This window comes from Bacillus rossius, chromosome 6 (assembly GCF_032445375.1).
Source record: "Bacillus rossius redtenbacheri isolate Brsri chromosome 6, Brsri_v3, whole genome shotgun sequence".
In the NCBI taxonomy this organism is placed as follows: Eukaryota; Metazoa; Arthropoda; class Insecta; order Phasmatodea; family Bacillidae; genus Bacillus; species Bacillus rossius.
Window position 1 is genome coordinate 14,219,328 of NC_086334.1, and position 24,941 is coordinate 14,244,268.

A 24,941-nucleotide genomic window follows, 5' to 3' on the forward strand; every position below is an offset into this window, starting at 1 on the left:
TTTTATCAAAATTATTGTTTCGTCTATGCGGTTATGGTTGAAAAAGAAAAAAAAGTAATTTATATTATTTTTAAATTCGGTTGTTAGTAAGAACATGTATTTAGTGTAATATGACATACATTATTCTGTTTATTAAAACATTACTATCGATAACTCTATTTTAGATTTATCTGTATGTTATAAGGATTTCAACTTGATTTTTTTTCTTCGGCTTATGACAGCAGCAAATTTTGTTTTATCGCATATGTAATGTTTTTATGTTTTGCATATTATAATTAATGAGTTAGTATTTGTTAGCGGGTGAGGCTTTTTCACAAATGGACGCGTTCTTGGCGGCTAGCAGGTAGGACGCGTGTATTACGCAGGCTGGATAGGGAAGTACGACTGCGGGCGAGCTCCATGATAGAAGCAACGGGAGAAGTAGCACTCGGCTATTTGTATAGGTTGGGATAGCTGTGCGAATGGTAGAACAGACCACGGGTCTATGGTGAGGAAAAAGGTCCCAAGCTCGACATCCCGACGATGAGACCGTTTACGAACTGTCGATGGATCATCAGGAAAGTCAACAACTTGTTCAGAAACTTGAGTCCCTCTTTCAAAATTCAGTTTAATACCTGGAGATGACTATATTCGATGTTCTACCAAGCGAAGCAAACTCTTAATTCATTACTAGTTGATGTTTCATATTGTGACGCAAAATAAAATTGTGAATTAACTTACTTTGCTCATGCCAGGTTTTACAAGTTTGGTCAAAGTTAATTAAATGAATAAAAATTGTGTCCCTTTGCTGCTGGCTACCCGCAAGAAATTACCATGGTGAATAATAGATAATAATTTAAATCGACATGGAATATTATATGATTTTTATGGGATTGTGTTTTGGTAATGGTGTGTGTATTTTTAAGAAACTGTCCTGTGTATTTTATTACATTCACTTCACGTAACGAATTGTCTGAACGTAATGTTATTGTTTGTTTGTTTTAATATTTCGTTTAATTGAACAATAATACATAGTTTGCCGCTTCGAGCGACTACAGAAATGACAATACAATTAGTTTACAGTGTTCCAAACATTTTAGTTTCCTCTACTGTACATGGGGCGAATATTTTTTATGTTATGTTTACTGAAACCATTTTACGCGCTAAGTGAGATGTTGCGATTGCGTAGAAGCGAAAATATGTCTTAAAACCCTGGTAATTCTATGAATTCCATTCATTAGTTTACTCGGTGATCCGCAGGGTCTGTTGTTATGACTGAATACATGTGCACTTCCTCTATGTAGCGTGGCTTCATTGAGATGAAAGCATAGCTCACGTTGATGAAATACTTATTAATTAAAAAATAAAAATGTTATTTTATGCTTCAATTTCTGTTAGTGTCGTACACAGATTTAAAATGTAATGCAGAGTTCCTTAGTTTTATGTATATTGAAATTTGCTCATGTGTAGAGTAGTTATTAAAAGCATAAAAAACATATATGACGAATTGTTGTGTATTATTTCCATTAGGCGTAACCATGAAAATAGATAAGATTTTATCATTATGTGAAACCTACATTTGAAATGTTGGCGTTTAAATATTTATAAAAGCGTGTGAACACTTAAAGCGCTATTTATCTATTTAGGAAGTAGGTAGTTTCTTTGATTTTAGAAGGTTTTTTTTTAACAAACAACTAAATTAATTCAAAAATTTGAACTACTGCAAGCAAAAAATACTTTATTCAATTTTTATTTTAAAATAAGCCTTATATTCTACCTTGCTTACACTTTATTATCGAAATGGATTTTTTTTTGACAGAGATGAATACCGTAAATTAATACACAAAACAAACATGTTTTTGTATGATACAATAACAGCTAGTGACAGTGACGAAACCAAAATTATTTTGATAGTTTGTATAGAAAATCCCCAACAGTAGTGGTGATATATTTAGGGATTTCGTTATAGATGGGTACTATTTCACAATAAAAAGGAGTTATCGTCAATTATCAAAGCAGCCATATTTCGTATCTTCTTTGACAGCCTAAATACAGCACCAAATTACGTACTTGGCTAAAAATTAATTCCAGCTGCATGTGTACATTCCGGGAGGAGGGGAAAATCTCAGGGTGGCCCGAACCTCCCTGAAATAAAAAAAGCCCATCGGAGGGGGCCCGCTTGGATTTGCAAAATCTTCACGTTATCGCGCGGGCCTCATGGGAATCCTACAGATTTTCGCCCGTGATTCCAGCTATACATTTCACTGACACCTTGAGCACAACAGTCAGTGCACACTGAGTTCTTACATACCACCCGCACTTGTCTTCGATAAAATCTGAACTCAGGTGGATTCAGCATGACTGACTAAGCCTGTAGTCTGAATCCACCTGTAGGCCGCTGTTGCAACAGCTAAGAAATTTACACTGCTCGTAAACAGTCTGTATGTAACTCGGAACGGGATTCCAGTTCATTCGTGTATATTTATTCATCATATTATGCAACGTTAAAGTCATTAAAAAATATTTAAAAAAATAAAATGCTAAACATGTAATAAGTGCCAGAAAATAATAATATGCTGTAATATTTAGTGTACCTAAATACGACGTGAACCCTAGAATACAAAGTTGACGATGTGTCGTTGGTGGGATCACTTGTTTGTTCCTGACATTTTTTTCTCTACAGAATTTTAAAGTGAGTTTGACATGCACTTTTTCTTCAGGAAGTAAGTTAAAAATTTGTTTGTCGTTATTGCGATTTCAAAAGTTGATTTGTGTCTAAAAGTAAAAATATGTAATATTATTTTCATCATTTTATTCCCAGTTTTATTACTCAATCTATTAGTAGGACGTGATTTCTCGTCGCGGTGCGGAAGACTTTTATGAATGAAAGCATAATGTTCGTGCAAAACCATTCATCACACAAATGTCAGTTCTAAAGTATAATGTTGTAAATTTATTTTTAATTATAATAATTTTTACAATTTTTTTTCTGAAAACACAAGCTAACGCATCAATTTTTGGTGACAATTTTTTGTAATGTATGTAAATCTATTAATTATGTAGAACATAATTAAAAAAATAAAAATTCATGTTTAAACAGAATTGACGATTGTTTGGATTTAATGGATATGGACTGGATCGCAACACTAATTTAATGTTTCAAGTTAATAAACACTGTCAGGAAGCAAGCAAGGCAATATGAGAACATTATCTTTTGGTTGAATGTAGCGAAAGGGAAAAACAGTCACCTTTCTTGCCACGATCTTGTTCGCAGATAACGCAGGTATAAGTAGTAAATGGACTCCACACAATGACAACCCTCCCATTATTCCGCCCCCTCGCTGAAACGCCCTCTCCCCCCTCCACCAGGGCGCAGGCGACAGGCTCAGGTATATCGCCCCGCCCAACCACTGGCCGTAGCACGTGGCCAGTGGCCCACCGCGCTAAACATTTTTACTAGGGAGGCCCCTTAAAAACGCGACGTTGGGTTACGTTTTGCGGTTATTCATAGAGATGGACACGGCGTCCAGGAGTACCGTGTGCTTCAAAAGTCACGACCGTACTGAAACTACCAACTCGCACCTTCTCCCCAACTTCCGGACACGGTGTAGTGGTGACTGCCACGTCTCAAGGTCATCGCGACGACAGCCGCGTCAGCACTTGTCATCGGTCCGCGCTGAAACAGCAGCGACGACGGAACGGTCAGCCGAAAACAATGGGCGCCCCGACAGCCCGGTTCATAAACAACGCAAGGAACGCAATACGCAACCAACGCAAATGAAATCACGGTCGTTTATAAATCACGGAAAGTCACAATGCCTCACCAACCGTACAACTTGAATTTGCAAAACAGCGGTAAAAAAAAATTTCCGCCGGGGCTTATTTCGATAAGTTATGTTTATCATGAAAACACAAGAAATGGTCAATAATGTAAGTTAAAAGCGTTTTGTTTAATTATTTTAAGTGTGAAAGTTTAACAAGTGAATACTTGATGCAAATAATAGGGGAAAAAACATCGTGGCTCTCTACGCAGATATATTCTGCGTATTTAAAAGTTTTCGGAGCAGTTCACTTCAACGTAAACGGCGGAAACGCAAGAAGTTGAATGTTTTAAGGACGAGGCATGGCATAGGCCGTGATGTGGCCATGTCTGCAGGTCTGCGTGGTTACCTGCTGAAGCTGTTTTTTTTTCCTTCAGAAAATGGTCTGCACCATGTTGGTTATACGCTCAAAATATATAAGAGCAGTTTTTGCATTAAAAAAAAAAAGCAGTTTATGGAAGTGACCACGTTTTACTACGGAGATTCTAATTCATACTTAGTAACCGTTATCAGAGTCGAGAAGCACCATTTCCGCAAAGTTTCGGGCGGATAAACGTGTAAAACATTAGCTTCACCCACGTCGTAGGATGCCGTCTCCTGACAATTCCTAACTCCATGGTGTAGCGGCAACCGCGGCAACCACGGCGTGATTGCATTGCTGTTAGCCTGAGGCCAGATTAGCTCGCGACCTTGCCTCGGCCCGTCACCAAGACGTTTTAATTCTTAAAACTTTTCCTCTGCGAACATACTGAGTTGCGAAGCAAAAATAATAGCGTAGTGGTACAGTGAAATGGAATAAAAATAAAACCAAGTAAATTGCGGGGTTTCGAGGTCATACCCGAAAAACTGTCTTGGCCTTCGAACTTGAGCCGCCAAAATTCTACCAACGTTTCGCTCTGCATTGAAACAGGCATCTTGAAAAAGGATTTTCCTGGGAGCAGGGAATTTTTTTTTGTCGAACCTAACACTTTCGGCAAACTTAAGGGGCATTAGGTCTCTCCATCTTGAAATTTAAAATATTTTGACACCGCTTGCAATACAGCTTTCGAGCTAAACTTTTTTCTGTTTGAAAAGGCATAGTCCTTAGCTTTGGCTGCTTGTTGAGTCAACACTCTTGAACTGGTTTTTATTGACATGACAGTTGTAGTGACCCGCATGGAATAGTAAGTTATTTCCTTGCGGCGCTTACAGACTAGTGCATGTGAGTATTATTTATGCCTTGACATGCCAATAATTGGGATGAATACTCCCAAATTCGAATTACAGCAAAAATATGAAAAAATCCAAAATGGCGGGGCTTAATACCCCGCAGTGAGAGTGTTTTCCCAGCTGGCGTGTTCTAGAGAGCCAATTTTCAGCAAAAAGTAAAGGAAACTAATAAATATAATGTTATTTATTGATCAATACATTGAGGATGAAGAGGAGGAATTCGTGCTTAGTAACTGGGCGAAAAAAAGGAGAGTGATGGATGGAATTTGTAAGAAAAGAGAAGCAAGAGCTTTCATAATGTTGATTAATAAGCATTTAATAGAGATGAAGAGAATACTTTAGAAACTCTAGTGAAAAAAATTTGTCTCCGCTTTGTACAGTGGAACCACACAATTGAGGAAAGTCAACATAACTCCTGGGAATGGTGGGACGCAACAAGTACGTAGTGTCCAAAACCAATTGGCCCATCTCGCTGGGCGTTTGTTGCTGGCGTACAGCTTGTTGCTGGCGTAGATCTTGTTGCTGGCGTAGAGCTTGTTGCGCTCTGTAGGAAAACATCGTTGCTTTCGCTTGTTGAGTGTACGGCGCATTACGTTCGACGCAAAGAAGAAAAAAACCGCTCATAGGAAAATTCCCCTTCAGATTTAATTTCTCAGCCCGGAAGATACTCGCCGCAATGCAATTAACTCAGCTGCAACGCTAAACGTCGGTACAGCTAACAAGTACTTGCTTGGACGCAACTCAGCCTCGAAGGCCGAGATAGTTTATGTATATAAAATAAAATTGTTGACGTATGTGTTTAACTGTTCCACCGCACATACAAATCCACACCAAAAACAGCTCAGCTGCCGATGATCGAAAAAAAAAAAAACAGGCATGAAAAGGCACGGACCAAGCATATGCGTATCAGCTCATTCTGGTTGGTCAGTGAAACAATACCTCCTGCAGGCCAGCGGTCCATCATTTGCCATCAGTAAGTAAAGTAAATACTTAACTGCATGCTAGATTCTGCCTTTTAATATGTTATAACAGGTAAACAATAAATCTGCATATTTTTTTATCAAATAAATCTTTACAGGAAATAGACAACTGCTTGCTAGGATATCCCTTTCGGGGGATTTTAACAGGAAGATGAGCTACTGCGCTAGAATCGACTTGTTATATCTACTAAGATCCGGCAGAGAGGTCGTATAACAGGCGTCAGGCTCGGCGCTGCGCGTGGAAATCGCAACTCCTGTTGTGCTCGGCAGAAAGTGGGACGGCGATCCGCTACGAATGCGGAGCTTGACCTCTGTCTTCAAACAAGAGGCGATAACACAGCCGATTGTAGCCGATCGACAAACACAGGCGAGCAGGCTCGCTCGGACGTACAGCGCAGCGTAGCTGAGACCAGTGGCGTAGCCAGGATTTGTGTATGGGGGGTGTTAAGAAACATGCTTCCCCCCCGTATTAAAGCGGGGGGTCCGGGGGTCCTCCCCCGGGAAAAATTGGATTTTAAGGTGTAAAATAGTGCTATTTGAGCAGTTTTCGGTACTTAAATTAAAATATTGTAATGGTAAAAATTTTATTAATTTTAATATGAAATTTGTTTCAGTGATGAATAAGAAATTAATTAAAGATTTGGTGCTAAGGGGGGGGTTTGAACCCCTAAAACCCCCCCCTGGCTACGCCCCTGGCTGAGACTGCTTTCACGAGGACTCGAACCCACACTCCCGAATCTCCGTTTCCGACAACTTGCTTGAATACATCGCACACCCAAAACAATACCGAAAAAAAAAACGCAATAGTTGTCAGATTTGAGTTTAACTAATTTTTAATGTCACAATGTGAAGAAAAATAACATTTTACAATAAATTTTTGTATAAATTCCATTGTTATTAGACATGTGTCACTTTTGCATTTTTTTTAAGGTGTTGTAGTACAATGACACATTATGTATTGTGGATCTATTTCGCACAGTTTGCCGGTGATGGTACGGTCTCCCATCAATCCGAGACAGCCGCATACAGAAATGCATCATGAAACAACAAAAAAATTTAAAGCTATTAGAAACGGCTCCAATATATCCCCCGGATTTTGGACCTGATTGTCTACAAGGAATGTAATTAAAATACTGATCATCTTGTTAAAATTCACTAAACCTTTAAAACCTATAAAAGTTTCCGCACACGTTAGAAGTTATAATTCTATGACATTACTAAAATATCAGCATGACACCACTCTAAAACACATATTACAACACTAAGTACATGTTAGTATATTTGTTTCTGCCTAAACGACTGAAATCAGACTCCTACAAAAATATTAATCTTATCGAGTTTATTCAACACTATTATACTATTTTTAAAAAAAAACGTATTATTTATTTTTTTCCGATGACGAGATTTCAACCATGTCATTTGTGGTTAACAAGTCTCCGATCTACCGCCGTGCTACTAAGAATGTTGGAAATATTGAAGGTGAATATGTGTTACAATCATTGCAATGCCAGTATCTTACTTTTTTTACATACACCTGGTAGTGTATTTTGCTATAACTATTTTAGTTTGCCGAATATATTCCAAGGTATTTTCCACCAATACTTTATGCATGCATGTACCCTAACGTTTACGAAAGTGACTATGCACGGGTTGGCGGGTTTTACGTTGCTAGACGTGGCGTGGGTCCGCCAACTCGGTTACACATTTCCGTTCCGTTCACGAGATAACTCCTACCGGCTGCCGTACACCGAGAGCTGAGCGAGCGGACGGACGGGCCGGCTGGAAGTGCCCACGTACCTGGGGGACAGACGGACAGACGGACAGACGGACAGACGACGGCGCCGCTGCCAAGAGGTGCGGCCCTCCAGGAGGAAGTCAGGCGACTGAGGCGCCGTGCTGCGCGCTCGCGGCCCGGCGCCAGCTGACCTTGAACTTCCAGGCGAGACCCCGCTCTTCACTCACCCGGAGTCACGCGCCCGGCGTAAACCGCTTTCGTGAATCTTTAACGTGTCAGCATACTAAAATTATTTTGTTTCTAATATCTAGTTAGGTAGTTTTTTTTTGACGTGATAACGTCTAATAAATCGATGATCGCTGGCTGCACGCACGAAAAAGTGTCCCATTACGCACATTGTCCCGTTACGCTGTGTCCCGTTGCGCTCATTGTACGCTTGCGCCGCATCTATCTCTCTTCCACTCGATTGGAACAACCATCGATTTGACTTTTTCGAGGCACATTAAACATGAAACACTCCCATTCGTTTCCTACTTTTCCTATCATCGTCCTATCCTTTACAGAATAACACAGATTGGAAGAAGTTAAATAGAAAACATGTACAAAAGTTATAGTTAAAATAATCTGTTCGTTAAAGGAATAAACATATTTGAATTAATGAGTGCAAATACAAGTAAATTTATCAATTAAATTGTATATACATTTCATTTCACTCTTTCTTTGTATCCATACAAAATAGTGATAATTCAATAAAAATGATTCAATTTTATTCATAAAAGTATGCGATCATTTCATCAATGTTTTGTTATGACGTTGTCACGTTAAACTATCGTTCGTAAACCGACTTTACAGACTACCAATTTTTTTTTTAAAGTGAAACTTCTTTCGGCGCGATGAGAGTGAAATTTCAAGGCCCAATTTTAATGAAACGTTTCTGATGCGAAAAAGTACAGAGAATAGGTACTTGGCCAAAGAAATATAAAGAGAGCACTATGCTATATACGTTCCTGGGTTCCTTTTCCGTTCTCCTCTTTGTGCGATGATTCTCACCCGCCCCGCCAAAAAAAAAAACTGAGAGAGATAGATGAACGAAAGAATAAGTCAGTGTCCGCATGCGCTTGTTTCAGAAAATATATATAGATATCCTATATAGACATCAGTGAGTGCCTTGAATTTTTTATTTGTTACAAGTGCGCTCGGGTTCATTTTTGTTAAACCAGCAGCGTAGAGAGCGCTGTTGAGACTGTCCCTGCATTTCCCGCATAGTGATCATACAGCAGTTACACGTAATGCGTACATTTTTTGTTGGTTGGCTTTTGTAATGTTTATATCATGTTTTACAACTTTTACCTAGCGCAGCATATAATCTATTTCATTGAAAACTCTTATCAGATGTTAGGTTTAAATTGTTTATTTTGAAAAGCTAATGCAATTTTTGTTTATTTGCCTAAGTGTGTTTATTTACCTAAGTGGCCAAGTGTAAGAAAAAAAAACGTATCGCCCTAATTTCGCCACCCACAAAGACGTTAAATAAATGAACATTTTTACGGGTGTCTTTAAAATTTTGCGAGCATCAAATGTTGTGAAATATATTAGACTGAAAAAAAAAGAAGCCAAAATTGTAATTTATAAATAGATTTTTGGGGGAAGGACCGCAACTTAGTACCAGTACCTATGTCATGGCCAATTTACTCCCTCAATTGCCGTGCGTTTTCTTTTCACGTGACCTCGCTAAATAAAAATTCAGCCGTCTCGGGATGAAAATGGCTGGACGGGATACGAAAATAAAGACCCCTCTGGCAGTTAGGAACACCTCAGCGTGTGAATGTTCTCAGCTACGAGCGTGACAGTCTTTGTTCCTGGGTGTCTCGAGCGCGTCTGCTAGAAGTTACTTTTTATTCCTGACCTGACCTAGAGCTGAAGTGAAATGTGCTCTAGGGGAGTTCAGGGAAGGTCTTGGTGCGTCTCAGGTCCACGTCCACGCCAAAGGCTGGCTTCCCAATTAAAAAAAAAATTGGTTGTCTGTAAAGTCGGTTTACGAACGATAGTTTAACGTGACGTCATAACAAAACATTGATGGAATGATTGCATACTTTTATGAATAAAATTTAATCATTTTTATTTTAGTAATAAAATAATAAATACTTGAAATTATACTAGTAATCAGATTTTTAAAATGCAAGAATAATTAACCTTTATTGCCGAAATTGTTGTTGTAATAAGCAATTAAAACCACATTAACTTTTCACTTCACTTTATAAACAGTCGACGAAACAGTTCACGTTTAGATGACTTGTAATTAATTTTAAAAAACTGGCGTTTAGCTATAAAGTTTAAATATAACATTATGAACAAGTTTTCATATAAATAAATTGTAATCAAATATCTATCATCAATTATACGAATCACCATAATTTTTTAGTGAATTGTAACATAACCTATTATTACTGCACTCGCCGACAGCGTAACAGAACAATGAGCGTAACGGGACACAGCGTAACGGAACAATGAGCGTAACGGGACACTTTTTCGTGCGTACAGCCTGCGTTCATCGATTTATTAGACGTCACGTCAAAAAATAAAATAAAACAAACATGAGCTAGTGCACAGAAGGCCACATGCACGACCTGTGCGAAGTCTGTTCACGATTGAAATCTACTGTTGATTTCAGCCAGTGAAATTTCGCGAAGTATCTGACAATGTGTTGGCACCGTTCGTTGGTAAGAAAATATCCCGTGATATCTTATCAGCAGTTTGTAAGCACAAATTTTTTTTTTCAACGTACAAATAAATAAGTTTTGTATAAAATGTTCAAGTCAACTATTTCTAACGGTGAGGTAATGTTTACACTGGCGACCAACTGGACTGCGGCGACAAGCGCCATGTGTGTTGTGTGGGGGAGTTGCCATGGCGACGAGTGTTTGCTCGGCGCGAGGCGCGCGTATCCACTGTTTACGTTTCCCGCCAAGCCTCGCCCGGCGAGGCCTGCTCACGCGACCCACTGCTCATTGTGGAGAGCGACGTTGAGCACAGTAAGTGAGCACTGCATGTTGTAGGTTTGACTTAGCTCTCGGCGTACCTACGTCAGTAGCGGATCCAGAGGGGGGGGGGGGGGGGGCTAAGGGGCTCAAGCCCCCTCCAAAAGCATCTGGGTCCACTATTGTTTTAGTGTTTGCCTTGATAAAGCCTAACCTCAGCTGGGTCAAGCCCCTCCCAAACCAAAATCCTGGATCCGCCACTGGCGTACGTGAATGAGACGGAAGGCAAGGAACGTAAATGTGTTTTAAAAAAAAATGGCGCTGTGTTCAATGGTCACAAAGACAAGGAAAACTTTATTGTATTAACTCCACAGCAGGGCTTTACTATTTTTTTTTCCAAATCTTTTTTCGCTTTTATCGGAGCCGTTTCATTACATTACATAGTTTGAAATTTCGGTCTTCAAATCGAATGATTCGATAGTCGGCGTGGGTTCTCCGACACCGAACTCTAGCGACGGCTGCGGAAACTGCGCGTGATTAGCGTCCAGAAATGTGGTTGAAAAACACAAATTGCGTATATTTACCTCGTCCGGCATTATTTAAAAGAATTCTACGTTAAATTGCGCGTCCAAGTTTCGAATTATATGTGTATTTGCAACATGGGAACACATGAATTTGCTCGTTACCGAGGTTAGATGTTGCACGTTTTATTCTTAGTGATTGTTAGGCTGTCCGTTTGGGAGCAGCGTCCTTGAAACTGGTTCTTAGGGAAGCCTTTTCAATACGGCCGAATTCTTGTCTCCGTGTAAGTTTCTGTTAGCCAACCTCCGGTTAAATAAGGATCGTATAACACCATTGGTGTTTCACCCGGAGGTTAGCTTAGCCATCATCGGTTGTCTATCCTTTAGATTTAACGGGAGGTCGTAAAACCGGCCCTTAGTTTGTAAGACAAACTTGGCGCCCATAAAGCTAGTAAAATAGGCAGAGACACTTCCTTCAGAGGTAATATATTGATAAAATTTCAACTAAATCTTATTGTCGTCTTGATAGGTAAACGTTAATTTAAATCAACAAAGTTTTAATTCACGGAATTAACTGGGATTCCGTACGCGAGGCTAAACAAATTCATATAAATTCTCACACCGCTGTTCGCGTGGATTTAAACAATCTTTCGTTATGACTTTCGGTCTTCGTGTAGTTGGATAGTGCGCTCCATTTAAACAGCAGTTTCTCTTGCCTCGCTCATTCTTACCTCGCAGGCGGTCGCTAGCCTGCGGAGCCTCAATTTACCACCGAATCAGCGCACCCGATAAGCTCGATTCTACACACGTGATTCAATACAGTCAAACGAAGTGGACGAATACGTTCACTTATTTCTATTCCACGACAATAACACATGTTTTGCGTTTATATGTTCATCACTTGTTATGAAACATACAGTAGGGGTTATCTATCATGTTTGTATTAATTTCCAACTCAGCCAAGCACGTAGACGAATACTTCTGCGATTAACTGTTCTACGTCCAGGACGACGGCCATCAATGTTTACAAGCTTATTTTAGCGAAATTAAATATTTATTCAGAAGGATAATTTTACACGAACCTATTCAAGATATTTCACAAACGAATTTAGTTAAAAAAAACTTAAAAAATACACGAAATGTAATTGTATTGCTACTAATTCACAAGTTTAACCATCGTTCAGAATTAAAATTATTTTCAGTTACATCTTACCGTTGCACGATGGAAAAAGAAATATTTTCTATCAGGAAGTCTGTCGCATCCACAATATTTGACTTTATAAGTGTGTCGAATGTGAGTGATTATAAACAAATTTTGTTCGCGTAACTTTCATGCATCGCTATTATGATTATTAATATAATCGAGAATTTTTTTTGTTTGTTTCCATAAACTGGATGGAACAAAGTTGAGTAAACTATTTAAAATCCTAAACTAGCATTCTCTGCATTTATACCAATATTGTAATCTTGCTTGTATCATAATATATCTCAAATGTCTTGTTAATTACCATTACTCGGTAACAAGCAAATTCGTGTCACATCATGTTGCAAATACACATAAAGTAACAACTCTGCGAGCGTGATAAAAATACACGCAAATTGTGTATTTCAACTAAAGTTTTGGCGCGAATCACACATAGTTTCCGCACCCGCCGCTAGAATTCGTTGCCGGACCATCTACTTCGACTTTCGAATCATTCGATTTTCAGAGAAAAATTTCCCATCTTGTTAAATTTCATGTATTAAACAGTTAATACTATACATTTTTTCCTTCTGGCTTTGTGAACTTTGGTTCAGGCTATCCGTACATTTCCTTTCCATGAGATATTACTCATAACAAATGCTGTATTCCGAGAGATAACATGTTACACCCAAAAAATAATAATTTTAATGGTTAACTCTGAATTTCGATCAACAGCTTGATGTATGTTCATAATAAAAACAAAAATTGCAGACAGATAAAGAACAAGAATATTAGTTTTCCTTGCGGTAGCTCCACTGTTTTAGTAACGGAATTGTTTTGGTGGTGATCTTGTGAGTGATGCGACTACTTTCTTTGCAAGCATGAACTTCCCGAAAATTTTTTCCCTTCTTTTTTTTTTTTTCTGACCGGCGAGGCAGCTACCTTCACGTCGGTGCTTTCGAACTGCGCCAGTCGACGAGGACAAGACAGCGTCCCGCCAGTCGGCTGAAGTCACGCCATGCCGTGCATGCACAGGTTCATGTTCTGGTTCCCCGTGCGGCTCGGCTCCGTCATCGTGGGAGTGGCGACGCTGGTTAGTGGGTGACTATTGTTCCCGCACGATCCTACCCGCTCGCCCCATTAAAACCTCTGCAGTCACAGCTGAACTCGCACAGTGCGAGTTGTTTTCACGCCACACGTACGTCTGTTACTTAAGACGTTTTAATATATGAATAAAACTGAATCCTAGATGAATAAACCACTGGTGTTGAGAGTGGACTTTCCAGACAAAGCAGTTCACTGAACGGAGGTCATGTTCGTAGTAGCAAATAATTCGTAACGTGCCTACAGCAGCAATTTAATATGGAAGGGAAGACACCTTCAAAGGAATGAACTAATCTTCGGACAATCCCCAGAGTTTATCCGTTTCATATGATTGATGAAGGACGTGGAAAAGTGCATTGCTGGTTGGAAGTAAATTTCGAGTAGTGATTACAAGATTGTTCATTAAATACTAATTATTATGGAATGAAATAACTGTCAAGTTGAAAACGCACCTCTGAAACTTTCTACTGAACGGTACTCTTTGATTCAGAATGTTTAAAGTATAGCTTGGCTTCTGGGTTGTAGCCGTGTCTTTGGCGATTGTTTCACCGACGTTTCGTTCGCTAGTAGGTAACTGCTCCATGATGATGGCGACTGCAATTTCGACCGAAACGTCGGTGAATTGATCGCCAAGGACACGGCTACAACCCAGAAGCCAAGCTACTTCAGACAATGGCCGTGAAAGCCTGCGACCAGAATGTCTAGCAAGCTGAACGCGGCGCGCAGGGCACGAGCCACCCCCACCCCCCTCTGCTTCCAGCTGCAAGACGCGGCCGTGCTGGTGGTATGCGGGGTCCAGCGAGGGGACTCCAGGGCCATGTCGGAGTCGCTGGAGGACTGGCTCCAGTCCCACGGCTCCAACGCCATGGCGGGACTCGTCTCCGCGCTGAACGACAGTGAGTGTCCTGACCATCCCTTACGTCCGTGGTGTTATTTCTAGAGACCGGAAAAAATTCGCGATTTCATTTCGCGATAGGCTAAAATACAAATAGTTATACCTCAGTGCTGCCTCTGCCATTGGCTCACCACTCGCCTGGGTGACTCCGGGCCAATGAGAAACACCCAACCAAAGCTTTATCGAATCACCGGCTGCTACGTTGGGACGTCTCACAAGACAGCAGCCAATGAGTGGGTGGCTTTTGGCCGAGTGTACGTAGAACTATGGAGTTCATCCTGGAGGTCATTGAACCCACGAATTTTTCCGGTTCCTGGTTATTTTATATTGTGCTCTTTCAGACTACTAGCTCCCAGGGTCCTTGCAAAAGTGAAAATTTATGTTGGGCCTTCCGGACAGTATCAGTGACTCTAACGCCCGCTCTACAACAGCAAAAAGACGGAAACGGACCCTTACGGATTATCTAGGCAATGCTGAGCTCTTCCGATTACGTCGGTCCGTGCGACCAATAGAAGCCGAGTTCTTGGCTGCGGTGGTAGCCATGTTTGTTTACATTTTAAATACGTTAAAAATTATTTCAAGTACAAAAATATCTACTGTTCTATTATTACTTGGTGGTTTATCTTTGGTACATGTGTTTATTCTGTCCGTTTTATGATCTCGTAGCATAACATATATATTTTTAATTAAATTGATATTTCGTAAATTTTGAAATGTAATCTCATTGATTGCCATTTGTTACGTTTCCGTGCATTGTGGAAGCAGCAGACGCAATGGTGAAGTGTTCCGTGAGATGCTTCTCCGTTTAAGTGATACGTTTCCGTTACCGTGGCGCTGTAGAACGGTCCCTTCTCCAATCTTTCGTGCATGCATCCTTGTAACCTTTGAAATGTTTGTGGCACTATAGTTAAAACGTAAAGACAGTGTATTGCTTAGCCATCCAAATGCTGTCCAAGACCTTTTATGTTTATCTGTTACTGTCAAATGATTCACTTGGACGCGTAAAAATTGCCAATCTCCTGAAAATAAAAACTGAAAAATTTGTAAAAACAAAAAAAAAAAAAGACTGCCAAGAAGTATTCTTTTTTTGGTAAACCTGGGCGGGTAGGCAGGGCCAGCGAGAGAAACCAAGGACCCGTGGGAAAATAATTTTGTCGGGCCCACTCTCTTTTATTTGATGTACAACATTTTAAACCTTACAATTAAAAAAAAAAAAAACGTCATTGTGGCCGTAACTGTAGGTAAACGTGATCTGTGTGTATCGAATTACATTTAGGGTTTCCTATGGATTTTATTAGCAATTGACTTTTAATTGCGTCCTATTATTTCAGATCCTGAGAAGTTTCTCAACTTTTTCCTGGCAATCTTTACAGTGCATGGCGTATCTTGTACTCTGCTAATCGTTGGTGCTTTAAAGGTAAGCGACACATCCCTTCTAGCTTTATAAAAAAAAAAACTAATGTTAGTATGATAGTACAGTTTCACAATCCTATATCAATATTCTTACGACTAAGTTTAATTATATATAATACGAGATCATATTTCATTCGGTGGCGTTTTTTTTTACGGGATCACCTTGTTAAAAATCAGGGCCTTTGTGTATTTGAGGTCGCCTTAAATTCCAATTATTATTTTTGGGTACATACAGTAGTACCTAACTGTTAAATTTTTTTAAATTGATTCTGGCGTGTGTATGTGTACATGTTGCAAGTATTTTCATAACTATAAAAATTTCACAATCACACATTTACAAGACAATCTGTATGGGGTTAGGAATTTGCGTGGGGTTATAAATCTTTATATGAGGCTAGTTGTATAATTTTGTACTACTTAGTCCGTTTTAAAAACGTTTAGGAAAACATTTTTAAATTTAAATATTTATTTTACATAGGCCTATATTACATTTGTTAACATATCACACAGTGAAAGAAAACAACGCTTACAACCCAATTATTGAAAATTTATTGAGTATTCGTGATACTTATGAATCATCAAAAGGAGCCCGGGGTGGAAATTTGTTTTCTAGTGTTTTACAATTTTAAGTTGAAGGGATGTTGGTAACGTCTAGCAACTTGCGTGATTTTTATAAACGACTGTGGTTTTCTTGGTTTTCTTGCGTTGGTTGCGTGTTGCTTTGATGCGTTCCTTGCGTAGTTTATAAACTCAGCTTAAAAATTAAAAAAAAAAAAAATTAAAAATGTGGAACGAGACTTTTCAGTACTCGACAGTGATGTGTAACATCAAACCTCGATAACGTGCAAATTCATGTGTTCTCATGTTGCAAATACACTTATATTTCGAAACTCGTACACGAAATTTAACGTAAATTTTTCCAAATAGTGCAGAGCGTGATAAATATACCAAATTTACGTTTTCAACTACATTTCTGGACCCGTCGCTAGAATTCGTTGCCGGAATAACTACGTCGATTATTTAATCATTTGATCAGCAGACAGAAAATTTAAACTATGTAATGTAACTGCTCTGATAAATAGCGAAAAAAATGACTTTAACAAATACTAAACCCCTGGCTTTGGATCTGATTTCGACAATGAATTTGATTAAAATATTGCCCATCTTGTTTTCGCGAAACAGTTAATACCATAGTTTCCTTTTTGTCTATGTGAATTTTTGGTTCGCGCTATCCGCACACACTGTGTTCACACATTTCCGTTCCTTGACTTCCGTGCAGGGGCGTAGCCAGGGGTGTAGCCCCCTTAGCACCAAATCTTTTATTAATTTCTTATTCATCACTCAAACAAATTTCATATGAAAATTAATAAAAATTTTAGTATTACAATATTTAAATTTAAGTACCGAAAACTGCTAAAATAACACTATTTTACACCTTAAAATCCAAATTTTCCTGGGGGAGGACCCCCGGACCCCTCGCTTTATTACGGGGGTGGGGAGGGCATGCTTCTTAACACCCCCCATACACAAATCCTGGCTACGCCACTGCTTCCGTGGCATTATAGAAATCACACCCACCAAATGATGTTACATATCAAAAATAGAAACAGCCAATGGCTGCTTCAGGATGACTTTTCGGGAGGGGCTATCGCCACAAAGAAAGGTCGTTGTTGCAAAAAAAAAATAATAGAAAGTGGTCAGATATTGGGCCTCGGAATATTATTTACGAATAACAGGTTTCAAATACATAACCATAGTAGCTCCATGCAACTTTTGATGAGATAAAAGTTTAACACACGAAATTAAATATTTAAGTAAACACACACACACACACACACACATATATATATATATATACACCAATCAATAAAATTGGTCTCGGGAGGGGCTATCGCCCCTCACCACCCCCTTCTGGAGCCGCGCTTGGAAACAGCATCTATGTCAGGGGCGCAACAACTAAATTTCCAAAGGGGGGGGGGGGCAATATACCTTTTTATAAAGAATCATCGATCCCCCTATTGAAGCGGGGGGTCCGGGGGTCCTCCCCCGGGAAAATCTGTAATTCAAGGTGGAAAATGGTGCTATTTAAGCAGTTTTACTATCTAAAAATTGATTACACAGTACTTTATTTGCCCCCGTTTGCCCCCACTTCAGGGTTTCAGAGGGGGGGGGGGGCAAAATACCCTTACCCCCCCCCCTGTTGTTGCGCCACTGATCCCTGTGCAATAAGAAGAAGAGTTCACGACGATCTCCGGAGGAACAGGCAGGAACAGGCAGGAACAGGCGGGCGGGCGGTCCCTGGTTGCAGCTGAAGCTGTGGCTCGTGTACCCGTTCGCGGCGCTGGAGGGCGGGCGGCTCGCGGCGCTCACTGCGGCCTTCACCGCCGCCATGCTGCTCGCGAGGGACAACATCTCCAGCCTCGGCGCCATCACCGTGTCCACCGTCGGCGGCACGTTCGCGCTGCGTCAGTAACACCCGCCCCACGTAGGGTTACCAGACACTGATAATAAAAAAGGAGGACATTCATCTCGCAAAAGGAGGACATTTCACTAAAAAGGAGGACTATATATATATATATATATATATATATTAAAAAGCCATGAATTAATTACAATGCAGTACAATATTTTACAATGTTTTGGCATTTAATACAGTTTCACTATAAAGAATCAAACAAACTACGCATATACAGCATATTAAAAACACGTGCTTCTGTATGTGCTGCTACCTGTCAAGCTGTCATAGAACTACTTACTAGTGGGATGACTCTGCGGACAGCGCGCGCTTTACTCAGAGTGTAACTGCAGGAATTATCTCACTTTATAAAAAAGCCGGACATTTTGGAGCATTAAAGAAAATCCGGCCGGACGCAAAAAAATACATAAAAAGGAGGACATGTCCTCCTTTTGCCAGACGTCTGGTAACCCTAGCCCCACGAGGCCCCGTTCCTACCAGCTGCATGCTTTCAGAGTTCTGATAAGAGCCCGTCTACAATAGTCCGAACCTGTGCGTGGTCCGTGTCCTTATCCGAATGTGAGTGACGTCAAATTGTCTCACCGAAAACTGCCCTGTCCACAATATTGCGATATGTCCGATGTCCGAATGTATTGATTTCTAAAGTTGTCACCAGAGCGCAGTAAATGTGCCGAACCAAATGTTTTTTTGTTTATTGTTTTGATGCTTTGTCGTTTGAGATTGAACTTAAGAAAGTTGTGAGAGTTCAATATTATATATTTATTCAGTAAGTCAAAGTGGCAAATGTAAATGCTAAAAAAATGAACTCATATCACACTGCCAGAAATGTTTGAAGTTTTCATCTTTTACGTTGAAAAGCGCAGGTCGCAATCGGACAGCACTAATTAAAATGTCGTCTCTTGCTCTTCTTGACTTACAACACCTTCCATTTTCTTCAATAACAAAAACAAACACCAAGTTTTCAAACGGGAACCGGAAATTCAAATATCGTGAGCGTTCTGTTCTTTTTCGGTGTCCGAAGTACACAGGTTGGGACAAAAAGTTCAAATTGACGAATGTCTTCGGACCAGGTGGGTTCGGACCTTGGTGTTAGGATTTGAATGTATGTGTTTATATTTGTTTGTTTATATGTGGTTGGTAACAGTGGCGCACTGGGCAAGAAAAAGGAAGTAGTTAATAGTATGGCGGCCGTATGTTGTTGTATAATAAAGGAAGAGAAGTAAAGATTAAGTTTGCTTTAATTATGATCACCTTTAAAGGATAACTTTGTCAGGTTATGGTCGCAAAAGGATTTCAAGAGGAGACAACAACTAATGTTTATGCACCGGTGGCAAGACTACCAACCATAAGACTCCTGATATCTGTTGCCATTTCAAGAAATTGGGAGATTACACAACTGGATGTTCCAACAGCCTTCCTGAATGGGTACCTGGATGAAGACATATACATCAAGACACCTGAAGGAGTTAACAATTTGCCAGGCAAAGTGCTCAAGCTACAGAGAAGTCTGTACGGTCTAAGGACTGCACCTAGAAAATGGAACGAGAGATTCCACAGCTTCATGGAGTCGCACGACATGAAGAGATCAGCAAGTGACTTTTGCCTATACATTGGCGAAAAAGTTTGGCTTATTATTTGGGTGGACGACATGCTCATAACTGGAGAAAACACAGAAGTAAGAAATCTAATTCAACTTCTACAGGCTGAGTTCAAAACCAAAGACCTGGGAATTTTAAGTGAATTTTTAGGCATTACGATTATAAGGGAAAGGGATCAAGTGAAATTTTCACAGAGTAGTTTTATTACCAAGATTCTTACCAATTTCAACATGATACTCTGCAAAGGAGCCAACACTCCTATGATAAGTGACTTCCAGGTTGACACGAAAGCACCTGTTGACGAAAAGCTAAAGTATCGTCAACTCATTGGCTCACTTATGTATGTTGCAACTGCAAGTAGGCCTGACATAGCCTATTCTGTTTGCTATCTCAGTAGATTTTTGAACAAACCTACTGAACAATTGTGGAAAGCCGGGAAAAGAGTCCTTAGATATTTGCAGCAAACTCAAGACATGTGTCTAACTTTCCAGCCTAGCTCAGATGAACACTTAACATGCTATAGTGATTCTGACTGGGCAGGTGATAAGCTGGATCGGAAAAGTGTAAGTGGGAGTGTAATTCTTCACGGCAACAACACGATCTTATGGGCATCAAGGAAACAAGGAGCTGTAGCCCTGTCAACCGCCGAGGCAGAATACATTGCGTGTGCAACCGCAGCAAGTGATTTGGTGTATCTCCAGGGAGTGCTGAGAGACTTCATTCCCACACCAAGCGCACCCACTCTCTTCACAGACAGTCAAAGTGCCATAGACATGGCTCAATGCTTCGAAAATAGTAGGCGCTCACGCCATATTGACATTAAATTTCACTACTTAAAAGATCTAGTAGATAAGAAAATTATTCATGTGGACTATGTAAACACCGAAAATAACGCAGCAGATACCATGACGAAGCCTCTATGCCAACAGAAGTTTGAACACTGTAGAAATCGGCTAAATGTTAAATAATTCAATCCTAAGCAAGTGAAACAGTAAATGTAACTTACATTGTAGTTGATACATGTTTAACTTGAGCAGGGGTGTTAGGATTTGAATGTATGTGTTTATATTTGTTTGTTTATATGTGGTTGGTAACAGTGGCGCACTGGGCAAGAAAAAGGAAGTAGTTAATAGTATGGCGGCCGTATGTTGTTGTATAATAAAGGAAGAGAAGTAAAGATTAAGTTTGCTTTAATTATGATCACCTTTAAAGGATAACTTTGTCACTTGGCCCATTTGACGCATGACGTCAGAGGGTCACGTGGACCAACAGCGACGAGTGTCCTTCGGACACAGTTTAGGACATTGCTATTGTAGACGGGCCTTAATGCTCGCAGTAGGTATCTTCTCCCTGATGATGGCGACTGCAAAGTCGACTGAAACGTCGGTGAATTCATTCGCCAAGGACGCGGCTACAAACCATTGAAGCCAAGCTACTTCATTTTAGAGTTTTGGTTCGAGTCACAAAGAGAATGGCGACTTCTGATCGTAAGTCGTTGTGTGTTCTGCAATAAGAGCGAATCTGTAATTTCAGTTCAAAGTGTGTTTTTTTTTACAAGAGTATTTGAACGTCCAAGTCCCTGACCGTTGAATTGGTCGTTAATGGTCGAGACGGCAGAGCTCTTTTTTTTTTTTTTTTTTTTTTTTTTTTTTCGCTGGCCTCCACGTTCTCTTGACATAACGCCATGCGATTTTTTTTTCTTCCCTTTGGAGCTTTATAATAGATCATGTCTAGGTCCCGCAGCTACCTAATGATTTGCCAGAGTTGAGACATAAGAGCTGGAGAGGCTATTGCTTCCATTACTCCGGACTTAGCTGGGACCTCAGGTTGGATGTGTGCCGTATGATGCCGTATGACTAAAGGCCAGTGTCACGGATCTGTGGCAGCGGTTCAGCGGCGGTGAGTGTGGACAGGGGCGCAACAACAGAGGGGGGGGGGGCAAGGGTATTTTGCCCCCCTTTGAATTTTTTAAGGTGGGGGCAAACGGGGGCAAAGAAAGTGCTGTGTAATCAGTTTTTAGATAATAAAACTGCTTAAATAGCACCATTTTCTACCTTGAAATACAAATTTTCCCGGGAGAGGACCCCCGGACCCCCCGCTTCAATAGGGGGGGGGGATCGATGATTCTTTATAAAAAGGTATATTGCCCCCCCCCCCCCTTTTGAAAATTTAGTTGTTGCGCCCCTGAGTGTGGATGCAGCTTCTCCATGATGGCTTCGCTGCAGTAGTTGTTGGTCGGGCAGCAGACACGAAAAACACTCCTGGCTTGGATTATTATCCCCCCCCCCCCTCCTAATCTAACTATTAACTAAGTGTGTTTGGAAGGGGTCCGGGTTAGGGAAAGACTCTATAAGTGCGTCTCAGACCGAAGCCTATACGCTCTAATCATGCAGGGTTTAAGCCATGCGAGAGAGGAAGCATGCATCATGTGCTATAGAGCATCCCACTCTTAGATTGCAGTGTGGAAGTAAATGGGCGCATTCTCTCTCTCTCTAACACACGTCGATTGCCGTTAGCACTGTCCTTGTTTCTTCGTGCGTTGTTGCCAAATATCAAACGAAATTTAAAATTTTAATTTTTGGACCAAGCTTTTTTTCATATTGTATAGAATCAAAATACGCATCAGGCAATGCTTATTTTGAATACTTAACAATATTTTAAGTGTCCGAAAAAATTAAAAAACATAACTTATTCGCTGCGAACTGTTTTGAAGTATTCCGATATGTTTCACATCAAAAAAAGAAAACCTATTTGTGTATTTCATTCAGATTTTTTTTATTAGTAAATTAATGCCTTAGGACGCCACCGAACAAATGTTAAGACAAAAACTGTACAGGTTTCACTTAAATAATTTTTTTAATATATTGAAATGCATTTTCTCACAACCTGACACATCAAAAAGTTGACCCGCGGAAAACTTTTTTTTCTGTTAAAGATAGATGGGGGACGAAAGCGAGAAAATTGTTCACAATGAATTGAATTAGTTTTTAAAAGCAGCCCCATCTCAATTGCTTCTACAGTTTCCGTGGAAATAGCTGTTAAAGATGTGTCTTATCAGTACAAGAGCGCGCGCTGCCGTCGTAAGAGGAAACAGGGTCGTGTGTTTAGATAAGTGGGGTTCTGTCCTACAAGCAATTTCAAATACATGGCTTCCTTAGTCAACAAAAAATATTATAATCGATTCTTGAACATAATATGTAAAATGTATGAAATAAATACGAAGGAATTCAATAGCGATCATGGTACAAAATTTTGAATTATTTTTCTATCCTCAACACCAAGCATCTTATCAAACATTGTTTTAGACAAAGTTTTGGAAAATAATTATGATATTATTACAAACAATTTAAACAGATTTGATAAGGTGTTTACTAAGGCAGTTAGGTTTTTTTGTCCGGTGAAATTTTTTTTCGAACCCATGCAGTTATGGCTGGTCGTATCAAAAATGTATTTAGAAAACATTTTTCGGCATTAGGTAATCCGAGTTATCATACGTTAAAACGGATTCGATATTATTCATATTATGGGAGTTGTTGCGATTTTTCTGTTTTTCAAAAAATCTTCCCCATTTCGAACCCATTGTTCGGATTTTTCCCATAACTTACTCGACCGAGAATTTCCATTACCGTATTTTATTTATAATTTTGGACATGACTTGTCCAAAAATACGGCATTTATCGGGCCCATGAAAATGCGATATATATAAATATATATATAATTATATATATATGGGATTTTTAGAACAGAAAAGAAAACTATAACAAATTTTCGTCTACAATAGGTAGTTTTTATTTGAAATTTACATAAAAGTGGCATTATTACAAATTTATATGTGTAATAGTATAAAATATTATAAATTACGATATGATATCTTAAAATGCTTCTTGTTCGATCCAAATTACATAGACACGCATCTCCTGAAATTCGTAATGTGTTAGAGATTTGGCAACAGCGCGCGCCATAAGCCGTGTACTGCAATCTAAGAGTGGGATGGGCTATAGGAGGGGGATTGGCACCATGACTAACTCCCCTAACTGATGACTATCCTAGACTAAAAACTAGATAAGTTGGGCCCAGGTAAAACTTGCATAGACACAGGGAAAACCCTCGGCACTTACATGCGGGATGCAAAAATTCCATGCATTAATAAGGCTTCAGATGATATTACTATAATTATACTTACAAGGCCTTATCGCTCATCAGCCCACTGTGTGATAGTCATCTGCAGTCAATCAATCACGTGAAGAAGACTTCATGTAGACTTTTTACAATTAAACAATAGAAACACGTAATAAGATACACAGGTTAGTAAATGTCTGAAAATTTAACCTGTTAGTTTGAGAAAATAAATTTTTACAATGATATTTGAGGCAGGGGTGTAATGGACAGAATGTAGATTTGTGTTTAGTTGAATGTTAATATGAAATTGTTTGTAGGGAACGGGACCTGTCTGGTAGCAATTTTTCATAAACTACTAACAGGTTTTAAAAATTTTTTTTTTGGAGAAAACAGGCTTCAAAGCCTCAAAATTATCCTATATTCAATTACATCCATTTCTTTTGACAACCTCATTTGTTTTTTTTGTTTTTTTTTTTCAGTGCTGCTTTTCTACATGTGGTTCTGCACGATCAGTCTCTGCCAGATGGTAAAAGCAGTGAAGAGAATGAATTACATGACCAAGCAGATGGTTTTACGAGAACGCATGGCAAGGAACCGCTCAAAGTACACTGCTACAGGTGACATTGGATATTTCAGCAACCAACTGCTGGTGCCCACCATGTAGTCTGCGATCCACCAAGGAACTTCATCGCCTCCTTGTGACCTGTCCTGAGGGAACAGATCTGCTTTGGTCCAAAAATTCAATCCTCAAAAATGTTACAGTAGTAGTTATGAAATTGTAAAGGGTTCCTTCTACTAGTCTTACCTGTTAAAACGACTTGTCAGAATCTTTTACCTAATGTCTTTGTGCGCTGTTTCTCGATGCAAACATTTAGACGTGATAATGTCTTATAAATCGATGAACGCCGGCTCCACGCACGAAAAATTGTC

General features: G+C 39.7%; 2 protein-coding genes across 2 annotated transcripts in view; one reads left to right on the forward strand and one right to left on the reverse strand.

Moving 5' to 3' along the window:
* The window catches only part of LOC134532674 (retinol dehydrogenase 16-like), a 32,087-nt gene extending 24,219 nt beyond the window's left edge, over nucleotides 1–7,868 (reverse strand). Inside the window, exon 1 of the mRNA XM_063369367.1 lies at nucleotides 7,787–7,868. The gene's annotated coding sequence lies outside the window, so the exon portion shown is untranslated. The remainder of the gene's footprint in view (nucleotides 1–7,786) is intronic.
* On the forward strand, nucleotides 5,949–24,685 carry LOC134532675 (uncharacterized). The gene is made up of 6 exons (XM_063369368.1): nucleotides 5,949–5,982; nucleotides 13,345–13,499; nucleotides 14,271–14,406; nucleotides 15,737–15,822; nucleotides 18,127–18,283; nucleotides 24,491–24,685. Exons 2-6 carry the CDS (start codon nucleotides 13,425–13,427, stop codon nucleotides 24,673–24,675), a joined length of 639 nt encoding a protein of 212 aa, XP_063225438.1. The 5' UTR covers nucleotides 5,949–5,982; nucleotides 13,345–13,424; the 3' UTR covers nucleotides 24,676–24,685.
* The last annotated feature ends 256 nt before the right edge of the window (nucleotides 24,686–24,941 follow it).

What these genes read in the sequence shown, in the direction of transcription:
- LOC134532675 (XM_063369368.1), top strand. Translation starts at nt 13,425, where the DNA reads ATGCCGTGCATGCACAGGTTCATGTTCTGGTTCCCCGTGCGGCTCGGC. An exon ending in TCGTGGGAGTGGCGACGCTG is followed by an intron (nt 13,500 to 14,270) that starts GTTAGTGGGTGA and finishes CTCTGCTTCCAG; the next exon opens with CTGCAAGACGCGGCCGTGCT. An exon ending in CGTCTCCGCGCTGAACGACA is followed by an intron (nt 14,407 to 15,736) that starts GTGAGTGTCCTG and finishes CTATTATTTCAG; the next exon opens with ATCCTGAGAAGTTTCTCAAC.